The following is a 24,085-nucleotide window of genomic DNA, read 5'->3' as shown; positions in this document are numbered from 1 at the left end:
TTACGATTTCACGATTGTAAAAAGCGGTGCACGTTTTCCGATGCACGTATCGCCGGTCCGAAAACGTCTTTTATCTATTTATCTCCTGCGTTCGTTTCGTTCGTTGTCAGATAATGATCGAAACGTAACGTTTATAGCGTTAAAAATACTACTGTACTGTACTGTACAGCAGCCTCCTTACTCAACGATTTACTTGTTCATCTCATCTCTGTTGCTAGGTAACGATGATTCTAAACAAGTAATGATGGATATTCGCGGATCGATTGTTTCGTTGGTTGCTAGCGGCAATCGCTTGACAATGTCACCGAGGCAACCGACGACAAGAGCGGATATACTTTGCATACTATGTCACTTCCTTGCGACCATATTTGTACGCTATAAATGTCGTCGACTCGACTCGACGACGACGACGACACGCGACTGTCACGTATACAATCATCAAATCAACTTAATCATCGTCGCATCTATTGAAAGAAGAAAAAAAAAAGAAACAAAACTTCATAATCTAACATAATATTTGTAATAGGAGAATTCTTGCACATTCTGATAGCATCTGATTTATTGGGTATTCGTTGAGAATCGTATGGTTATTGCTATTACATGTTCGTTACCGTTCTTTCTTTCTATCATTCTTTCGGTTTAGATTATTAATGGACTAGTGGTAATAACTTTCTAATAAAACGCACGCTTTATTTATTACAGAACCATTAATCATACATTCGAAGCGTGCGCTCTCCTCTCATTGTATAACAATAATAGAGCGCGAGCGATAAGAGAAGAGAAGTAAAGAAATAAAGAAAGAATTGAGCGGATGCAGCAGATACGAGAATATCTATCTATGTCCATTGATGAAAACGTTTGTGCTCTTACGTAAACTCGTTGTTATTCGCGTATTATTTCTTTCTTCATCTCAACAGCAGCAGCAGCAGCCTTCTGTATTGTTTTTTTTTATTATTTGCACCGGGGAGGTGTGACCTCGCCTCTCATGGAGTTTTTCGACTTCCTTTAAGGTTATCTCCCTTATGCGGCGGACACTTCCCCACAATTTTTCTTTTCTTTTCTCTCTCTCTTCTTTTTGCACTACTCTACACATTTTCGAGGTGAAATTCCAGCTTCCTCTCGTTTTTCATCACTCCACATCGCATACATCTCACTGTTCAATCGTTTATAAAAAATAATTTAAAAAGAGAGAAAAAGGTAAAACTGTCACTTTGACATGTGTCAATGAAGTGGGGTTAAAGGGCAACATGTCAACGATATTAGAATTTTGAAACGAAAATCAAACGTACTTGATCTCATTATTATTAACAACAACAAAAAAGCAACGACAGCAAATTAACCAAACTCAAATATGTCAATGTGACATACGTCAAATGAAATAGTTTTAAGCAACAATTAAATTATTTTAGATTACTAAATTTACGTATCAAATCAAATTCCAGTATTATGTAAATGAAAAGGTCACCTGTAACATTAAGATTAGGATCGTCGTCCTTAGGTGTTTCAGAAATGCCGCAGCTCATAAATATGCGATCCAATTTAATTTCGTCGAGAGTTGATTGCTCAGTGTGCAAACTCGAAGTTGGTTTTGTGAATCGATTGATGTTGCAAATGAAATGCATTCACAGAGACTCATCTTTCGCATTCAAAGAGTGAAGAGAAGAGAGGAGGAGGAGTAGTTGCTTTGTGTTCGTGGCACAAAGGAAATTGTTGCATTAGACAGACACGACACGACACGACATGATGATAATGATCGCGCGATTTAGTATTTAGGAAGTGTAATTTGATATTTGAATGGACGCTGGGAGTGTCGACTATTACTACCACTACTACTACTTCTACTTCTACATCAACCAACGGAGCGCATCATCTTCATCAGAAACATGCACGCACGCACGCTTCTTGATCTCTATAGTAGACGACACATTTAGTATCAGCTTAAAAACGAAATTAATCGGTGCGCGTAAATAACAGAATTACCGTACTAATTGTGGAGCGTATTTAAAATAAAACCTAAAATAAAAATAATCTAGTTGCTGTTGTCTGTTGCACCTATATTTATATCCGCGCATCAAATGTTTCTAAATGCGGACGCGACAGGAAAGAAGAAATCCTTTCCACCATCCCTTTCCAATTACTGAGGGAGGGGGGTTATTTTTGTGTTGGCAGTATGGAGTACCACGTGGCGCTGCACTAGTTCCTTCGATAACTTTTAAAAATGTTCCAGTTCTCTTTTTGGATGCAAATAGGTGACTTTAATTGGATTAGCATTAGTTGCTTAAGATTTTTGTAACCCCCGCAACGCCAAATAAGTCGACGTCGGGTGTGAGTTCGCCGTATGGGGAAAAGGCGAAGGTCGACGAAGTTTCGTTTCGCTCCTATTCCTCTCGTTTTCCTTCCTCGATCTTTGTTCCATACTTTTTGCTTTTGATTCATCATTATCGGAAAATGGAAAACTCTCAATGCCAACGCAACATTCGTGTGGCCGCACGTTTCGCAATTGTTCCATGTTTCAACCTTACACCCGATGACAAATCCGCGAACGCGATCGAAGTCGTCGTCGCCAAACAAGGCCTTCTTTACACTTTACATTAAAACACAAACAAACGCTCGACCTTAAAAGATGTTTCACTACTTCTCGTTCGCGAATTGCACGCAAAGAAGAAGAAGAAGAAGGAGAAAACAAAAACAGAGATAATAATTCCATTTCGATCTTAAGGATTCTCAAGTTTTTATTTTTGCAATTAATAAACGTGCACATGACACATGGGCAATTACAATATAAATTGCGATTATATTCACTCATTTGCTGCAAAGTAGGCGTCGAGCTAATTTATTTAAAGCGGTAATGGGAAACCTTTTTAAAAACTTTCAGTTTTCATCCATTCTAATACTCCAGTCGCACCGATAAATGGCGTCTCAGAATGACGTCTTTCAAATGTTTGACAGTTGATGACGTATTCGAAATGACAAATGTTAAATTGACGTCTTAGAATAACATCGCACCGATAAATGGCGTCTTAGAATGACGTCTTTGAAATGTTTGACAGTTATACCATGGATGACGTATTCGAAATGTCAAATTGACGTCTTAGAATGACATCTTCAAAATGTCAAATTGTGGGTAATACGAACATATTTGTTTTAGAAAGTGTAAACGATGAATGAGAATTGCGGAAGATCGGCACGCAATTAGAAGACAAAAGGAGCGTTACGCAAGGCAATTATTGTTAAATAAATAAAGCGAACAGTGAGACGATTGCTATGGACTCTACTCTTATCATTAAGGACGATTGCTGACAGTTGCTAAGGATTTTGTTTTTATCAGCGAGGACGCTATGCGTTGTACGAAAATGGAAGAATTCATCGAGCATTTTACTATTTGCTTAACATCTCTCGATCGAGTGAGGAGGCAGCAATTTGCAGGTATTTCCAAAGCAAATATACACATCTAAAAAAAAACCTCTTCAAACCTAACGCAACACCACTAAGAGCATAATGCTAATTGATACTTTCTGCAATTAAATCGATGCAATTAGTAAAATCCAATTAACAATAAAAGCTCTTTAGGTGTAACGTGTAGGTAACTGCGGCGCGTGCCACATTTAATTGCCACCGCGAAGAATTTATCGTCGATCGTCATGGTAACATCAATAACGAAAGCGATCGATGCACCACTTTGTTTATCGCCTTGGCAACGGTGATACCAATATCCTTCGACGTCGAGCAGCATTGAGCGTCGTCAAAAGTAGAACGGGTATTCTAATTTGTCTAGCCGATTTTGCAAACTTTTTGCAAATCTTTCACGTAAAGATAGACAAGTGAAATGTTTTGGGGGAAGACAAGCGTTTAGCGTTTTATTGATTCTATCAATTTGTGAGGACGTTGTAGTAAGTACTGCGTTTCGCGTTCTTTCCTCAAGGTTTTCGCGCGTATTACTCTGTGTGTGTATATATATATAATAGAAGAAAGGTAGTGTGTGTTGCCGTCTCTTGTGTATATTTATAGCCTCGCTGGATCTGTTTTTCCTTCGCATAAACAATGCATTCCTCGACATCCACATAAATAAATAAATGTATATATTTATATAATATTAAACCGTGTAAATATGCATGCAAATGATGTTGTTGCTATAGTTACGATTAGCATGCAGCCTTCCCGGATCAAGCAAACACCTGTCGATTTGCGCACCTGAAATTTACAAATATTTGCACACACACACAAAAAAAGGGATCAATTTACCTCACACCTTCGACGGCAATTAACGAAATCTTTTGTCCGTTGCAAACACGATCGTTTTGTTTCGTTGCCAATAGCAACAAAACAATGATGACAACGCGACAGCAAATGAGATCCGCTCTTATCTTCACTCGAATTTCGCTTAAACCCGCATTGCGTCATCACTCTGTCCGCCCGCAAATATCAACGAACTGAAATCATGAAATTTCCGCATGAATCACATTTCCAACTTAGCAACTCCACTATTATTATTATTATAAGCTTGTTTTTCCGTGCGATTTCCATACGATTCCCGTCTTACACGAAGCCATTGTTTTTCCTTCATTATTTTCCTTCCGTTGCGAACGGATTAAGAACACGTACAACAACATCATCATCACCATATTAATAGAGGGAAGTCAAAGAACCTGGCGCCGCCAAATTTTATGCGAATCGAGTGGGCGACGACGACGCTCGCTTTATGTTTTGTAAAACAAAAGCGCGACAAGTGAAGATCGTATCGTACCAATTAAAAAAAAGAAGAAAAAAAAACAAATTACTAATAAAAACAAGAGCTCGACTAGTAGCAGTAGCAGTTGTCTTATTTACATATTTTATACGTTTATTTCATCAAAATTATAAGTAATTAAGGTCTCCCCTTCGTTCGTTCTCTCTTAATCGAAACTAATTGAAACATCCACACAATTGTTGAAGCGAGAAGAGCAGTTAGTCAGTCAGTATTAGCATAGTATCTGCTGAAGCTACGGCCAAAATAAAAGGGGGGACTGAAATAAACTTTGGAATGCCTAAACTAAACGAGGCTCGCATTTGGATTCTTCGCATTACAACTCTCACTCTTTCTTTCTTCTCGTCTATCTGCATCTACACCAGTATCATCTTTGGTTAAATGAATTCTTCAGTTTCTTCAATTTACTTTCAATTTTTTTTCTTTTTTTCTTTCTTCATAAACACATTTCGGTCCGTTGCGGATGGAGATTAATGAGCGCGAACGTCTGTCTGTCTGCTGGTGTTGCTTAGTTACCATGGCGACGACACATCATGGCGCTGATTTGATGTTTAAATGAATTGGTGGAACAAATGAATCAGACTTTTTGAATTGAGGCACGTTTTGGCGCCAAAAAATATTTGCATGCGCGGAAGTTCCAACAAACAAAACAAATGAAACGGTTGTCGTTTCCTTTGGAAATCGTGCTTCGTCGTTAAACGCATATGATGATGATGAGTATGTGAGTACACAAGAATTCTCATTCTGTACTCTGTGTACTCTTTTTATTGTTTGTGTAAGTGTGAGTACATATCATCATCATCATCATAATATCTCGTGTGCATGCAAACTTTCTATTTACATCTAAATTTGTACACAAACACAGATAGCACTTGTGTGTGTGTGTGTGTGTTCGGGCAAATTAAAACGAAGCGACATCTGCATAATTGCACAACGCACAAAATGGCAAAACAATGCGCGTCTCTCCTTCCCATTACAAATATATGTGTAAAAGAGAGACACAGAGAGAGAGAAATACTCCCAATCGGGATTGGATTAAGTCTGACCGGATTTGCACAATGCGATCGCAATGATAATTGCACTCTCTGCCCACGTACATTTTGTATTATATTTTCTATGCTAAAGTAGTTCCAGTAGTTTTTTCTTTTCTTTCGAATGCTGCAGTTAGTTCTCTTCGCTGCACGTCCATCGCAAACCCTGTCCATTGTCAATTTAAAAAGTGGTAACCATGGTGATTGTGATGGACCAGCTATAAATGTCAATTGTTCGGTGGATGTCAAATGTTTCAATCGCTTTTCAGGACTCGCTTCGCTCGCCCATCATTATCATCACCATGGTTACCACTTCTTAAATTGCATATTAATTCATGAGCATGAACATGGTTTTTGAAATTAATACGAATTTCGGGGCACTTTCAAACAAATTTGCTGCTCAAATTGAATTATGGTATAACTTTTAAATGCTCTTCACAATTATTATTGTTTTCTCACTTCGGTTTCTCTATTGCAAAAGGTAAACACACACACAAGCAAGCGCGCTTCTTTTGTTCCAACGAGTACGTGCGCTTTTTGTTTCGGTCGAAGGGAGGGCGATAAATCAAAAAGGAAAAAAAAAAGAGTCATTCACAGGAACGCACACTCTAACTGCTAATTGTTTAGTCGTGTTGTTTTTCTGTTTCATTGACTGTCTTCTCCGGATTCTCCATGGAAACATATACAATGAACGGTAACAGTGCGTTTGCTTTGTTCTTTTGTTTTTATTTCAGTTGCGACGGGGGGGTGTTGGTTGCTTAGGTTACGCAGATTTGCATACAATACGGATCGCCCGAAGACACAATCGGTGGAAGAAAAATGTGTGACAGCGAAAAAATGAAGCAAAAAAGCGGCGCTCGCACTAATTGCTTTTGTGTTGGCGCGTTCAACGTTCGAACGAGTGAGTGAGTGAGTAAATAGAAAACAAGTGTTATAATGGCGAAGTGCAGTTGTTTCAACGAATAATAAGAATAGTTTCACTTGCGCAAACATTGCATGTTCAATCGATGGAATTCAGATTCTGAATTGGGTAATGTTCGTACGAGTGAAATTATTTTTTGTTTATTTCTAATTGGTATTTGGATACGTTTGATTGTTTCAGCAGTAGTTGTCTTGATCGAAGAGCTCTTTATTAATTTAGAAAATGGTAACCATGGTGATGTTGATTTTGAAAGTTCATTCAGTATTTTGATCGAAGTTGATGGGCGAGCGAAACAAGTGACGAATACCATTTGCAATTAGGCAATGAGAAAGACATGCGAAATGCGATCAAGGAAGCTGCTGCGGTGAGTCACAAACTTCGAAGTCCGTGACATTGGCCATACGAATGCAAAGAGTTTGCGTTGAGAATGAGAGAGAGAGAGAGGAGAGGACGACGAGATGTTGTAGTTAAAGGCCAATAGTGTCTCTATGGAGAAGAAGAAGAAGAAGAAACGCAAAACTAAGCGAGAGCGCAAGGTGAGAGAAACAATAATCGGGAGCGAACGCGAGCTCAATTTCGTCCAAATATGGAGAAGGCTTTGCCTGATGCTGTTTCTGTTGCTGCAGCAACGACAACAACAACAACAAACAAACGAACGTCGATGGCGCCTGGTCGCGTGGCCTTAGCCTTCGCGACCATTAAGGGATGATGAGGACAAACTTTTGCACGGATGTTGAAGTCTCCGCGAAATCTTGGCCTATTTATAAACATACACAAGAAATTCCATCTGCGACGTTGCTGCTGTTGTTGTTGTTGTTATTATTTGTCCTTTTTTTTATTATTATTATTTCGCTTTCATGACTCACAAGCACTCTCGATTCTCTCGCTCTCGAAATGGACACGATTTTCGCGCACTCCTCATCACTTGATGATGACAACCGACATCATAATCATCATCATCATCATCATTACAATCTCTATATTTGTTCTCGTTATTGGGCTTCCCTTATTTGTCTCAAGAATTATGTCACATTAAACAGACGTAAAATAAAGAAAAAAAAAAACAAAACAATTTAAAAAGAGTTTTCATTTGTTTTAAAAGGCAAACAATAATATTCCCCGATTCGAGGATTAAGATACGCCCGTCTGCGAACGTTTCATCTCCAAATTGCTCAACTCCGAACCCAAAGTTGAATCATCGCTGCTCCAATTTCTTATATATAGGCAAACATTGTTTCGTAACCCGAAAAGAAAATAAATCGAGTCACCATCTCATTCGAGCCAATTACGGATATATATACAAAAAACAAAACAAACGAAGAACGTAAAAACAATTGCACAATTACGAGATGTTAGCATTAAAAAAAACGATAATAAATCCTATTAATTGAATGACATTAAATTGAGTAAATTTTACAATTAAATGAAAATCCCATCAATTCTAATTCAAAACTTCAAAAACAGCTGTTTCGAAATTTGTTTTCTCTAACGTCAAAGAAACGTCACATATCCATCTTTAAAAAACAAAGAAAAAATCAAATTATGTACAATGTGAGAAACCGAGAAAAACAAATAACACCACAAAATTGAAAATCAATTACGATTACCAACTTACGAAAAAAAAACTATTTACAATATGAAATTGTAGTTACAATAAGTTTGAAACCAATTACGGGTTTACAAAAAAAAGCCTCAATTGTAATTGAAAACTTCAAAAATAGCTGTTTCGTAATTAGTTTGTTTTCTCTGTAACGTCAAAGAAACTTCACTCATCCATCTTTAAAAAAACAAAGAAGAAATCAAATTATGTACAATGTGAGCAACCGAGAAAAACCAAATAACACCACAAAATTGAAAATCAATTACGATTACCAACTTACAAAAAAAACTATTTACAATATGAAATTGTAGTTACAATAAGTTTGAACCTAATTACGGGTTTAAAAAAAAAAACGAAACGCGTGGAATTAAATCGCAGCCCACGCGCTCCGTTTCGTAAACATTTGGATTATGTGTTTTTTGTTTTGTTTGTTTCGTTCGAGACGGTCATGTGTTTCTTTGATCGTGGTGCAGTGCAATAACGCTCTTATTTGGTGAAGGCGGCTTTGTAATTACAACTTCAACTTCGACGACAATTGAATTGCCAAGAATACCAACATGGCAATTTCATTCGAGTGAGAAAAAAGTGAGAAACATTCTGAGAGTTGGCAATTGGAATTAAAAGAATAAGATAAGAAATTACAGCTAAAATTACGTTTGACTTAATAAAAAACTGAACGTTGCGTCACCGTCAAACATCATCGTTATTATAACGTCGCAATAATCAAGATGTCAGGTATAAAAAACAGTCGCAATCGTTTACATAAATATTGTCATAGAGTTTAATTTTGTTACGAAATCGTTTCTAATCTCATAAGTGTGTGGTGTGTACTTTTTTTTTACACAACACTTCGAAGGTGCGTCTTTTGCATTCCACCGAAAGATATTTTTCACGCGAGTCACGGAAATCTCTTGAATCACAAACGTATTTATATTATAAAATGTATTTTGAAAAAAAAACGCAAAGATTTGTACTGTAGTGTAGACGGACGCGGTTAGAAATAAAGTTAAAAAAAAAGAAAGAATTATTTGAAATTACGTCATCGACAGAAGATATTCGGACTCTTCGTGACCGTGACAGAATTATTATTATTACGATTTGTACTTGGAAAAAAAATATGAAATAAAAAGTAATGTCACAGAAATGATTCATGATGAACTTAACAAAATCTCGCCATTTAGCGATCTTACAATTGGATTACGAAACTAACTCTTTTTTTGTTTCTATTTTTCGATTTATTAAAAGATATTTGAGAAACCTACAATAAACATGGTGTGCGTTGCATAATTCTTTTGTTGTTTTTTGCTATTATGTCAAACATCCATCGAACAATTGGCATAATTCGTCTGCCGTGATGCGAATAAATAAACGCGGTTGGCGTTGAAACTGTTTCATCATTCTCATTCATGACAGATATGTCAAACTTGAATCAACTGTTTCGCAAGTACTTTGTTTTCTGTAACGTCAAACAAACGTCATACTGTTACCAACCATTAGTTATTTAAAAACAAAAGAAGTTGAATAAAAAAAATGTAATCAATTACACAATCATTATTCCTCTCATGCAATAAGTTAAAAAAAAACTGCGCAAACTGGGACAAGATCGACAATGCGTGTGTCTGTGTCGCGCATTCGAAAACAAATTTGAATTTAGCGCGTCGAAAAACAAAAGAAATTCAATCAAACAAACAAACAAAACAGAAACGATTACTGCGTTTTATGCATGATGTTACGATGGGAAACGCGCGTTATTGCATAAGTCTGTTATTGTCAATTAGGAACGAACGATTGAACTTCAATTGAGACGAGTAATTAATTTTAATTAGATTATATATTTCAATTGCGATGTTTGCTTTCGCGAATCTCCTATTACGTTTCGACTTTTAACCTTTTAGGTTATCTGTCACTATTTGCCAACAAAAGAAAAAAAATAAAAAAAATGTGTGTGTGTGTTTTGGATCGAGTACGTTAACCGTTGCATAAAAAATATCGGTGCTAATCATCGTTATTAACGGTTGGCAGTAACGGAATGACCTTGAGCGTGCGAGATTCGCAAGGGCAAATTCAATATAATCACTTTCACCTACGCCAACAAAACAACAGAAAGAAAAAAAAACAACATCACCGGTAGTTGTAGTAATAAATGTCCGAGTTTTGTTTGCACGCTCGCTTGCTCGATGGTTTTTAATGCTTCTTCCTTAAAAGGTGAGATCGAGAGCGCGCGGAAAACAAAAACCGCACGAAACCCTTGAGAGAGGAGGACGGAGCAACGCCGCACTTTCGTTGTTGCACGATGGAAATAGCGAAGAAGAAGAAATCACAACCGAAATTTTGTAACACAGCCTCCGCAAAATAATATAAATTTAACAAAAAAAAAAAGAGAAAACAATTGCACGATCGAATTTTTGTTTTTTCGCAATCGCATTGTCGATGTCACATAAATATCCATGTTATATTGTAATTATTAGAATTCGTAACCTCGAAATTTGTTAAACGTCAAATCTAAAATTGACAGAAATTTTCTGCAAATGTATAAATTCAAAAGCAGTGTTAACAACAGAAGAAATAAATAACAATAAAAGTTGAAATTCGCAAACGTAACGTTGTCAAATTTTTTGGATGTCAATGTAATTTGACAAGTTAAATATGTCACCTGTATGATTATGACATAAGGATGTTAGGTTATAATTAGAACGTGGAAATGACGGCTTACGCTACGTAATCTCTCGTTCGTATCAATCGTAAATACAATAGATCAGTCTTAAGATTAGATTAGCGGAGGATTAAACTAACCTATCTCTCTGTTGACGAATTGACTCAATCAATATAAATATTTGCGAATAACATATAAAAAAACCAAAAGCTAATTATGTAGACTACATAGTTTACTTGTTTGCGTAAATGCAATTGTGCGTGTTTCGTGGGCGTCGTCTTCGTAAACGCGGTTTCTCTTTTCAAAGACCCAACATTTTGCAACAAAAACTCTGTTAACTTATCGTTACAAATGCGGAATAATTGGAGAACGACCACCGTTTGTGATTCATTCGCTCTCGAATCGATATAGACTCGAATTTTGTTTCCTTTCGATTTTTGAAAGAAACTCTACGAACATTACGAAACTAAACTGTTAAATAAACACACCACGATCAAAGACGCGCGATACTTCCGCGCTGCAACGTGCGTCAATATTTGCGAATCGGTCGTAGTTAATTTGAATACAACATCGTCCATTACTTCAAGTACTAATTTCTATTTATTTATTTTTTTTTGTACACGTATAATAAGGAAATTATCGAAGCGTAATTTCTAATTTTAGATACGGAGAAAACAAACACATTCGGACAATAAAATCGCTTCGTGCGTAGTCCAATAATCGCATCCACATAATCCCCGACACTCGACAAAAAATCGATTAGAAATTTGTCAAAAACATCACTCCGGCCATAAAATGACATACGAATTTTTTTGTTTTTTTCTTTTCTTCTGTCAACACAATCGTTTTTTTTTTTGTTATTAGTAACATTTTGAATGATTATAATTAATTAATTTATGTTTGTGCGCGAATTTTCAAATAATTAATCATTCAGCAAATCTGTAGAAATAATCAGTTTCTTACAATTTGACATGTCCATGAAGAATTTTATTTTGTTTGTTTCTTTGGTTACGTAACGCTGCAAATGTCATATTCTTTTCTATTTTAATTAATGGTTGTCATGGAAGCAAATAATTAATAGAATTGGCGATAAACTGACAGATGTCAAAACGGATTGCTACGGTTACGTCGATGACATTTCGTTTTTTGTTTATCATCATGGAAGCCAACGTCAACGTATGTTGTTTCTTAACGTATTAGATCTTGCGACCTTGACTGATCGATTTCATCTCACCTTCACCCACATCGTCTTCTCTATTACACTTGAAAAAACACACAAAAAAAAATGAAAATCAATTAAATCATCGGAAAGAGAGAGAATCCCGACCCTAATTTGGAGTACCGCAAGGATCTTTACCGATGATATGACTACTTATTTATTAGACTGCGTCGATTGTGGTTGTGGACGATGATTTCGAAACGGAAAGTCGACCGAATCGAATCGCACAGATGATGATGGTGATGTAATATGTTAAATAATAGAAATTTGCATTTTCAAATGTTGATGAAGGCGATGAAAAGAGTAAAGAAAGAAGTGGAATGCCGCGGCGGCTTCCCCCGTTACGTAAACAAATCGTTAATATGCGTTACTTCTCATCTTCTCTATTAGTGGACTCACCTCGCAGAGAGCGACTCCGGTCTCCAATTTATCCATGAAATTCTCGGTGCAGATCCTCAAATGCGGATAGAGCATGTCCAACCATTCGGCGAGATCTTCGCGCATCGCGTACAGATACTCCTCGCTCGATTTGAACGGCCTGAAGGGCCTCGATTCCAAGAGAACCCCGGACATCTTCGGAAATGTTCAACAAAAACAACAACAAACAATAACAACGACAGCAGCAACAACAACTACTGCAACGCACAGTCCTTTCTACGCTTCTTTCTTTTAACGAGTCTTCGATGAACACTTAACTAATAAAACGGTCCGGCGTTCCCTGACATCGCATCATCAGAATCTGAAAAAAAAAAACAAACAACAACATTAATAAATCAATCTAATAAAATATGTAATTAACGATACGAAAAAGTAGTTCACGCGAATTGAGTGCGATTCAGAGTGGAAATATGGAAATTCGATTGCGGCGCCATCTAGCTGCGGAGGCGGTGGCGGCGGCAGTGGGCGTCGCGAAATATCATGTAACGCACTACTGTTACACAAATTAGCGACGAATCAAGTAGCGCCCAAAAAACAAAACAAAAAAAAACAATGGCGAAAACAATGCAAAACAGTTCCGTGTCACTTACTTTTTGGGATCAGGCAAGAAGGAAAAGATTAGTTTCGAATTATTCAAATGATCAACAAGTGCGCGTGGGTCGTTCGTCTGATTTTGGGTAGAATCGAATGTAGAAAATTATTAATGTTCGCGAAATTTTCATCTCCTGAGAGCAGGATGTGTTTTGTGCGCTGAGCACAACAAGCGTTGTTGTATCACCATAGAAACCAAGAATAATAATAATAACAATCGGTTTCGTAACGTCCTTGAGGGTGAAACGTGTGGTCCGATCGTTTGTGTGTTGAATAATTAAAATGTCGAATCGATGAAAAACATTGCTCGTTCATTTCTAACAACTGTTTTCTCGAAATTTATCGATTTTAACTAACGATGGAGAAGAACAGAACAACAAACACTACGGTCATAGTCTAGTCTGCTATTGCTGTTACGTTTTATTGTTGCGTTTGCACAAGAAATGAACGAGGATGGTTGGTCTCTTTTCGCCTCGTTCAAATCACCGATGAATTCGTGTCCCATCGCTAATTGAAAATTCAAATTCGTTTGTTTCGAACGCTACCAATTGTATAAATATAATAAAAAGAAAAAGAAAGAAGAAGTGGTGTTTCCTGATGTTTCGTGGCTCCAGCATTTGTTTGTCCCTCCTGCTAATTGGGTCACATAAGTGTGTGTTTTTTTACTCTCTTCTTATTTTTTCATTTTCGGGACGTGCGAGATGCATTAAATTGCGCAAGAATTCCGCTTGAGCGTTAGGAAATCACACATCATCATCATAATCATTTGTTTAATTAATTACTCGGTTTCAATTTTGTGTCTCCGTCTGGCGTTTAGTTAAATGAACATTCCTAGAATCAAGTGCGTTGAAATTTAAACAGCTGTTTAAATTTAAAACAAAAAAAAAACGTTTCTAATGTCAGATTTGACATTATACAAGAATAACTTATTTTTCAATATATAACAGACTTATTATTCTGTTTGTTTTTTTTTGTGTTAATGTAGTAAATAGATTAAATGTAAATTTTGAAAATATATCAATTTGTAAAATAATCGACCAAAAAAAAAGAGTAATTAACATCCGCGTTTTGACGTTTACAATTTTTTTTTTCTTCTTTTGTTTTGTTGATTTGGTTGCACGTTTTGAAAGTTGCATATCATTTAGAGAATAATAATAATAATAATTCACGGAAATCGTTCTTACATGATTTCTAAATATATATATAATTTTTTTTCTATATATTATTAAAACGTTACCGAAAGAAAGATTTATATCGTTGTTATTATTAAACGACTTTTAACGTTTGTTGCATAATAACCGAATCATAATTTACGATCCAGCCTGCCTCGGATCGTTTCTTTTTTTTGTTTTTTTTTTCGTAACGCACCTTCGATTCTAATTCGTTGAAATTAGTACCATCGAATGGTGTAATTGTTTCGAGATCAAAGATCGATCGTTATCACTCCTCGATTTATCACTTATTTTTGGATGATCGAAAATAAAAAAAGTACCGATTCACGAGACAAAGTTCGTGGTATTTGCATGTTTTTCCAACTCGTATTTTTCTTTATGGTTGGTTGGTGCGCGTCCCTTTTGGGATTTTAGTGAATGGACGTCTTTGTGCCACTATCTCGAGATTTCCGTTGATTTTTTGAAACTTATTTCTCCGTCCTTCTACGGAAGAACTGTTGTTGAGTCGAGGCCGCAAGAGTAGAAACGATAAAAATGTTTATTTTGCGAGATAAGCGCCCGTTCGAAACGGCCTTTTCACACCATCATTGACATTCATTTTCGCCTCGCACTGAACGCATTTGTTGTCCATCGAGAGCCACACAATTGGCCTCACTTTGATGGATCATCTTTGTTTATACGTTTGTTCAATAATATTCACACACTCCATCACAAAAGTATACAACTTGTTCGCGTTCGCATCAACAATGAAACCTTTCATTTTTTGTTTATTTACTCAAATACCATAGGGTAATGACCACAAACGCTCTGCACTTCTTCTCTGTTACTTCATACAACATTTGACATTCGATTTATTTTGAGAACCGTCACATTTGAAATAATAAACGTCAAAATTGACATGTCCGTTCGGCTTAACCTTAACATCGCAAATTTATTGACGTTTATTACTGTCATTTGAAAGGCGAATAAAAGAAAGTCAAATTTTTTCGTTTTACAATGGTTGCAACCATTGCGATAGGTGGAAAAAGTTCCAATAAAAAAGCTTCGTTTACATTGTTGAAGAGAATCGAACGGTTGCGGCCGTGGTGGTCGTAACGGCGGCTTTCGTTTTTCGAGTTTATAATAAATTCAATTAACAGCGGTTAACCGTTAATGGGACATCGTTTAAGGCGAATCGAAACGAATTGCCTTTCCGCCCGTATTCCGCCTCGTCCGTCCATCATCATCATCACCATCACCATCGTAACACTGACGGACGAAGCCTCCTCCTCTTTCTGCTCCATCAAAAAGACGACCATGGCAACGAAACAAAAGAAGCGCAACAGAATCAAAAGAATCAAAAGAGAACACAACCCATCATTAATCGAGTTCTCTGGGAAGTTGCTGTACCTGCTCAATATATCCAATCGGAACGGTGATTTATGTACGAGTTAGAGGGGGTGAGGGGGTGGTTGTTAAAAAGAACATTTCGTAAGATGTAACCTACAATTTTTCATCCCCCCAAAGAAAACCAGGTATAAAAACAAAAGTTAAAGATGACTTCGAACTTTTTCAAACTTCGTTTCTGAATTATTATACTTTACGATTCAATAATCATTACTAAATATTAAGAAACAATTGACAAAAACTTTTCTTTTTTTTTTTTGCTAATATATCATTTAAATGGTTTGACATTTGACATTAATTACGTCAACGTCAATTGCAGATTTGATTGTCAAACTTCAAAGTTAATTTAAAGTAAAATAATGAATGTTTTTGAATTAATTTATAAAAAAAAAAAATAAATTCGATTAGACATTGTTTTCAAATTGAAACAATTATTGAAACTCATTTTTAAAAATACAATTTTGAACAATTGAAATTGACATATTTTATAAAGTTAGTAATCTATTATCATGAATAATTGCAACATTGATTTGTTTGTTAGTTAGTAATAGTTTAAATAGTTTTTTTTTTGGTTGATGTTGTTGTTGAATACTCACTTATTAGAAAAATCTTTCGTTGTGCAGTACGTATAATCCCTGTGAGTGTTCTTGAGAAAGCCACACGATAGATTGATTGATTTTGCAGTGTGCGGGGGTGTCTGAGCAGTGTGAGTGAAGAACGAGTGTTTGCTTCTCGCCGTCGTAGTTGAAGCTGTCTGTCTGTAGTCCTAGTCGTCCGATAGCGCGACGTTAACTGAACTCGCGCAACGCGCACCAAATCACTACTATATATACGAGTTACGTATATCTACGAGCGAAACGACGAACGGATACGAAACTGCAGCAGCAGCAGCAATCGTTCGGTAATCCACACTATATGTTTTCTACTACCATCGTTTATACTGCAATTGTTATTTTTAATTGTTAGTATATATAGTGATAATCTTTTAATACACTAATTGAACGTCTATCTGGTTTTATCGCGAAGGGAAGCAGCAGTGGAGAGATCGGCCGCCGCCCCCAAGCCGTCTCGACGCATTGCCGCAATCAATATCATTGCACACTGGTGGGCTACCTGCTGCCACCCTCCGGCGTCGCGACGCCCACGCCGACGCGCACCGAAACCACCATCGATTCCACACGAATTTCATTAACTTTCATTCTGTCTTTACTGAAACGTCATTCTGACAGTTTTTCATTACAATTTTATTACTTAAACGTCATTTTGACATTTCATTGAATTTTAGTTGCGAACTGTCAAAATTAAACTGCTTTTCATTTGTTCAGAAGCTCAGTTGTCATTCTTCAACAGACAAAGTTCGTTGGTTGATGATATTTGATTACATTTCTCCACACAAAAACTCAAACTCAAACGGTTTTTAACTATTTTTACGTATATCCTGCACATCTGGATAGTTAAATACGTAAACAGTTGTTTCAATCTCAATTGAAGACGTCTGATTGTATCCTATCTAATGAATTTTTGACAGCTAAGTGTCAAAAAAACAAAGTTTAACTTTTAAATCAATTAGAGGAAATCAAAGATTATGAAAATCACAATTTCCTTTAATAATCAACATATTTTTTAGCATAATCTCTTCATCCATTATCTAAAAGGATGACAAAGTTGGAGATTAGAAATTTCTACGAAAAATCTCCCAAAAACGGTCCGTAACTATTTTTACACCATGTTATGAACATCTGGAGGACGGGTAAACCCGAAAATGAAAGAAAAAAAAACAAGAGAGAGACGTAAATGAAATGGTTGTGCCGTTTTGGCGTTTGGTGACATGCGGCACGTAGCTCTTCAATCACATCCTCAAACGACGAAAAATTCACATTCACGTTACGCAAACGTCGGATCCGCTGAATCCGTAATAGCCGATTAATTAGTATACGCGCAACACATAATAAACTATACACACATATTTTTAATAGAATTATATAAAAAATTGAAATATATATGAAATAACGCTGCGTACTAATACTAATTAGTTGCACAATCCGTTCGGTGGCCTTCCACAACTCTTAATTAATTAATGTTTTTTTACCCGCAAATCAGGATATCTATGAAACGCATTTTAATAATCTCCATGGTTACTGTATGTTACGATCAGTCTCCAGGGAAGTAAAAGTTTGTTTTTCTACTGTCTCTCTGCATTCAGACTCTTAAAGGAAATTGTAGTTTTGTTGATTCGAGTATTCGGTTTTGATTTCCATAACGTCGTTTGGTAATCCGCACACGGGACGCTTCCTGTTTCGTCGATGAGTTAATAAACAATTTTCTGCGTCGAAATATAATCAAACAAGGAATGAATGAAACTGTGGCTTTTCAATGTGGAAATGTCAAGTGTGCTCCAAAAAAAAAACAAACAAACGAATGAACAAACAAAATCGTTTGATGGCTGCTGTTGCTGCTGCTCGCAATTATCCTTGTACATTTTTGCGAATGCGTCTGTCTCATATAATTATGATTATTGTTATTATATTATGGGCGCCTGCAAGTGTAATCTTGAGACGAGAGTGTGCGAGGTCTTGAGAAGTCTCAAAAACAAATTATGTTTCATGTCATATGTCACTGCATATGACAGATGTCATATTTGGACGTAACCAAGAAATAGTTTAAACTAATTGATTTTGACAGACGTCACGCATATTGATAAGTTAGATGTTTCGCTTTTACGTTGAAAATTGAAGAATTTCAATATAAGAGATTTGTAGTAAAACTTCAAAGAGTTTGAATTGAAATACGGAATGTTTGACAAACGGATATTTTGACAGGTGCATATTGACAGATGTCAGGATTGGATCCGTCACACGATGATGGATGCGAGGATAACAGTTGGAGAAAAAGAGAGTGTAATTAGCGGGATATGAGAATTACGCGCATTAATCGCTCATTGTTCGCGCTAACGAAGTTTGTGTATTAATGAAAGTCAGAGAGACGCGCGCGCGCGAATCGGTTTCATCTTCTCACGCGCTCTCCGCTGCATCGCGCTTTTACTTTCTACACCGTTCAAAACTAATCAAATAAGATGGATATATGTGTGGTTGTGGTTGTTGTTGTTGTTTCGCATGGGAAATATGCGAATAGTCGAGCAAACCTACCTCCTACCACCTACTTCTCAAATACTTCTATTATTATTATCTCTCTGTGTACCACCTTAAACATTCCAATCTTCCTACCTGCGTTAGGAACGTTCTTTCCACACTTTCCCGATCTCTGTTCTAATGATCAATGAACGCACGCGAATTGGAAACAAACGGGAACAGTTAGCCGTGGCAAAACTAGTTAGCCCACTCTGGTGTAGAGTGTAGATCTCGGTGGTAAGTACGTACCAGCAACTGCAGATCAAGCAGGTGGCCGGAACGCAATGCGCGACGGCCCACGGACGAAATACAACACCATTCAGAAATTCCGCAGAGATTTGCGTGCAATACAATAAACACTTATTCCAATCGCTATGGTAACGACAACAACAACAACCGTAATATGACAATATGCCAATAAACATATCTCTATGGTAACAGTAACATGTTATGCGACTTCCTCTCTCGATTGTTCCGTGATGTAATTGTGCCCTGCAGAACAATTTCATATTATTTTGAAATCGTAAATTTTATATTATATTTTTATATTCTGTGAGATCGATCGCCTTTCACTCTAACTCAAGATCTGTAGAAAGGAAACGATCACCATCCCCGAATATACGTACGTAGTATCGCAATCAATTTGGACTCGTTGACTCATTTCTCTCCACTTCTTCTTCTGGTTGCTGTTGCCGTTGTTTGTGGGCTGTGCGTGTTGCCGCAATTCCTCAATGGAATTCAATTAGGAACGGAGAGAGATAATTAACAACGACAAGGAGAGTATTCGATAGAAATAGTGGCGATTGGCGACGATCGTAGAGAAAGAAGCCACCGTTCATGCGAATTTTACTGTTATCGATCGTGATCGGAATCGATTTGAAGAATGATCGAAGAAGGCGCTACTTCTCGATCATGTATAATGCATAATCTGGTAATCCAGTTCCATCCGCAAAAAAAACAACGACACACAACAACAACAAATGACAGATGACAGTTAAATTGGAACGGATCCATAGCAACCATCAATATTGACGATAGCAACAAATAAACAACCAGGGCAAACTTAATTTTCTCTCTCTTCGAATTTCAATAAATTAACAACACGCGTGCCTCGACCATTGCTCAGCACCGATTTCACGCAACAATTAACAATCAAAATATAACCCATTGAAATTCGAAAAATGCCATTGTTCGTTTTCTGGGTTTTCTACTAATATATATATAGTGTGTATATATTGTATAGATAAGTGGTTCATGACCTCAGTCTAATCATTGGGGATCCGGAAGGTCCATGACATCTATTCTCATATCATATAAGTCAAGTATTTTCAACTCAGAGAGAAAGAGATTTGAACGAAAAAAGCACATAGATCCTACCCCAAAAAAGGATGTGTTGCCATGGTCACGACCTCAAGAGTTCGCTGCCAATGGTAGCAGACATCATCTGCGCAGATAAGAGACGGCGGCGGCGACGGTGACAGTCGAAGATCGCCCATTAAAATTGTACGTACTGTAGAAAGCCGACTTGGATTGTTTTTATTTTTTATTTTTGGCGTTCTATTGGTCTCTAAGGCTAAGGCCGATCGATGCATCATCGTAATTCATTCGCCGCACTCGAAATGGTATTGGCAATTAAAATTGTATTGCTGCACACACACACACACACCTTATACGGGCTCTATTTGCTACCAATTTCAGCTGTCCGCCCGACAGGGTTACACACTCGACTCTTCAAATTAATAACCTTCAATTACTTAAGATCACAAAATCAGTCTACAAACAACAACAAAACACGACTAGAAACAATGAAGCAGCCATCGTTATAAACAGTAGCCATGGTTACTATTTTGTTTTTTTTTCATATGCGATTCGATTTGAACATAATTTATGAAACTGCAGATGTTAGTAGAAGCGATTGACATTTTCAAAAACCGATCTTTCCTTTCACCAATAAAAACTATCCGTTTCATCTCAAAGTGAATTTAAAATTAAACGAGAATATTCGAAAACTTTCGAAAAGCTGAAAAATATAAATAAATGTTTGCGTGAGAGATTCAAAGGTTTTTCCTATGGAAATGAACAAAAGAACGGCGAGAAAAAACAAACGCTGTAAAATAATGTAATCGTATTGGATTCCTGCGAAACAAATGAATGGATTTAACGTGTATGTGCGTAGAGTAATATCGTTTGTTCGTTTGTTTTTAGCGTGTGAATCACGATTAAAATACAATTTTAATTATCTCTAAGTTCATTTCAATGTTTTCGAAACACATCACAACACATGCAATTGTATTTTCCCATTGACTACGATATAAACATACATTATTCACACTGATTACTATTATTAATAGGATTCCCGTAATCCACGTAAACTATAAATACTATTTCTCTATCATTATTATTTAGTGTTAGATTTAATTTAGAAAACGCACTCAATCTATCTAATTTACACGCTTTAGAAACGTATATATTTATTTTTAATGTTGGTAACTGCTTGCGCGACGTAATTTATGATCGCTCGTTAGCGAGCAAAAGGAGTCTTCTTTCTTCGTGCACTCGAAATGAAGTGACGTTAATGATGGCAGATTGAAAAAAGGAAAAGATGATGTATTGATTGATTGAAATTGAATTCTGCCCCATCAATATCTTTATTTTCCCATTCCTGCTCATTAAATTGACATATTATTAAATGAGACACGAACGAGAAAGATTAAGTTAATTAAATGCATCAAAATCGAACCTCCCGTGATCATTGAATGCACATCTTGCAATTGTTTCAATATAAATTGTTTTAGTTTTACTTTTGTTCTGTTGTTATGATAAATTGTTTTATCATGCGCTATGGCAACGGTCTCTATCTAAGTTACAAATTTTGCAATTGTTTTATTATATAAACTGATCTTTAACATCAAGGACGCTTCAGGAAGCAAATTTAGCAATTGTTTTTCTTCAGTTGTTTTTAGGGTAGATCGCTTCACCAGGGCTCAAATGCGAAAGTAGGCATGGCCCACGGGACGACCTTTGCCCCTGCAAAAATTCGAGGCTAGTATTTGCCTAGCATGTAAGCCAAGCGTTACCAAGGCTCGTATATTTTCCTTACTCAGAAGTTTAAGGCACGATTTTTTGCTAAGATCGTTTGGTTTATATTCATTTCGATACAGACATTTTACCGTAGAGAATTTACATTCACACCATCTACAATTGGTGAAACGAACTGCGAAAAGAGTGTAGTCACTGGTAACAACTCTAGGCAACACATAATACACTTTAGTATTTCTTTTTTAGTAGCGTCATGATGCGAGTGTTGCATAAGTTGAATCTAATTGGAATAAATTAAACTATTCACAATTTCAACTTAATAATGTATATGCAGTTGCAGCACTTTAATATATTAAGTTTTGTTATGTTGTTGTCTTTCTTTTTTTTTAATAACAATAAAATAGTGTTGGTATGAATATCAATATTAATTAATGCAAATGAAGTTGCCTAAGTTAATGAAACGTATTCAATGCGCTTGTAAATTTACCGTTTATCTTCGATTTCTTGAAAACGAACACTTTTCCAATAAATCGATTGCGAGTGGAATATTTTTTAAAGAATGCTCAGCTTTTTGCCAATATGACATGTTATTTGCTTCGTGGAAACGAATCGAAACAATTGGCACAGGTAACAACGATAACTATGACAACCGCGACGATGATGATGATGATGAAAATTGTTTTATTTTCGTTTTGTTTGTTGCTATGGCCGTTGTTTTTTTTTCTTGCATTTATATTTGAAGGCGAGCGCGCGCGGATGTGAACATCCTAAATTAAACCTGCACTTACGCATGTGTCATGTCTCATCCGAAAATAATAAATATTAATCGCCAACGGGTGAAGTCTCAAAAAACATAAATATATATGTACGTTACTTATCGTCTCTCAAATACAACCAAAAACGGAGAGAACAAACCGTTGGGGACACTCAAAAAATATTTACGTTCCCCAAACGATAAACTTATCGCTGCAGCATTACTTTAATAACATCGAAACGAAAGTCTCGTTGTTTTTTTTTTGTTATTTGTTTTTAATGGAGAGAGAGGTGCGTTTTCCTCGTTACCACCGACCGTCGGTTGCCATGCAGACCTTCTTTTGTCTTTGAGACTTGGTCACGTTGCCATGGCTATGACCACTTTAGTAGTATCATTTGTTTTGCGTACGTAACGCGGTAGGTGATCGGTCGTCCGGTTTAGCTTCTTCATTCACGGCTTTTGCCCATTCAAATCGGATGGAGCTCAAAGGAGAAAATCCGTTACCAAGGACGATGCAAAATGTTAACTGGTCAAATCGCGGTCGTCTCAAAACGAAACGTACTCTTCCAAATATGATGATGATGATGAGAAGCCATGACCATGGCAACGACAGCTTATCAAATGTTTCGACACGTATTGCTTCTTGTTTAATTTCTATGGCAACCTATTAAAAGTATAACCGAAAAAAAAAATGTTGATAACAATTGCGATTACAGTTTAAAAATAACTCTCATCGAAGAATGAATGAAATTGTTGTCAGGGCAACGAAATTTAAAGATTTCAAAAGAAAAACTGTTTTTTTTTGTCTTTTTCGGTAAGAGCAGTAACAAATGACTAATAACAAAAACAAATCGTATTTCAAGATCACCCACTCGCACGTTGTTCCGTCGCCTGCTTGATTCGATGATCGCGTACGCTAATTTTAAAAGACGTGAAACAAGTGCACTTTGTTGCGGCTCCTGTTTGTTATCGAAGTTGGCGATGATATGTTGTTATTTCCTCTAATGTTCATAACAAAAACAAACTTGAAATCAACATTCGAAAATTTGATAATTTTCACAGGTTTGTTTCATTAATTAAACAAATGAAACAATTGAAAAAACAAACAAACAAAATGTAATTAAGTAGATACGAGATTCGTCGTTCATGGTTTTATAAGATGAATGAAGAAGTAATGAAGTGTAGTGTAAAAGTAGTAGTTTTAATGGTGTTTGGAAGGCGAAACGCGCTGTAAATCCGCACTTAAGTTTATGAGGTCGCGTTCGCCGCTAATGCTAGGTTTTATTTACGAGCGGCGAGATGATGAAATCAGACGAGATTTCCCGGTTCTATTATTTATTTATTTATTTTTTTGTTGGCATCAGGTGAAATCCAGGTGCAAGTTATGACAGTTTCACGGAAACCAAGG

General features: G+C 36.5%; 1 protein-coding gene across 1 annotated transcript in view; it reads right to left on the bottom strand.

Moving 5' to 3' along the window:
• LOC108556811 overlaps nucleotides 1-16,694 on the bottom strand; it is a 22,055-nt gene extending 5,361 nt beyond the window's left edge. The window contains exons 1-2 of the mRNA XM_017913082.1: nucleotides 16,353-16,694; nucleotides 12,569-12,908 (exon numbers count right to left, since the gene is read on the bottom strand). Coding sequence (XP_017768571.1) covers nucleotides 12,569-12,742 — 174 coding nt within the window. The 5' untranslated portion in view covers nucleotides 12,743-12,908; nucleotides 16,353-16,694. The remainder of the gene's footprint in view (nucleotides 1-12,568; nucleotides 12,909-16,352) is intronic.
• Nucleotides 16,695-24,085: the final 7,391 nt, after the last annotated feature.

Source organism: Nicrophorus vespilloides, unplaced genomic scaffold (genome assembly GCF_001412225.1).
Source record: "Nicrophorus vespilloides isolate i.1.1-1 unplaced genomic scaffold, Nicve_v1.0, whole genome shotgun sequence".
NCBI classification, from domain to species: Eukaryota; Metazoa; Arthropoda; class Insecta; order Coleoptera; family Silphidae; genus Nicrophorus; species Nicrophorus vespilloides.
The sequence above is the reverse complement of the archived record's forward strand: the minus strand, read 5'-3'. Positions and strand labels throughout refer to the sequence as shown.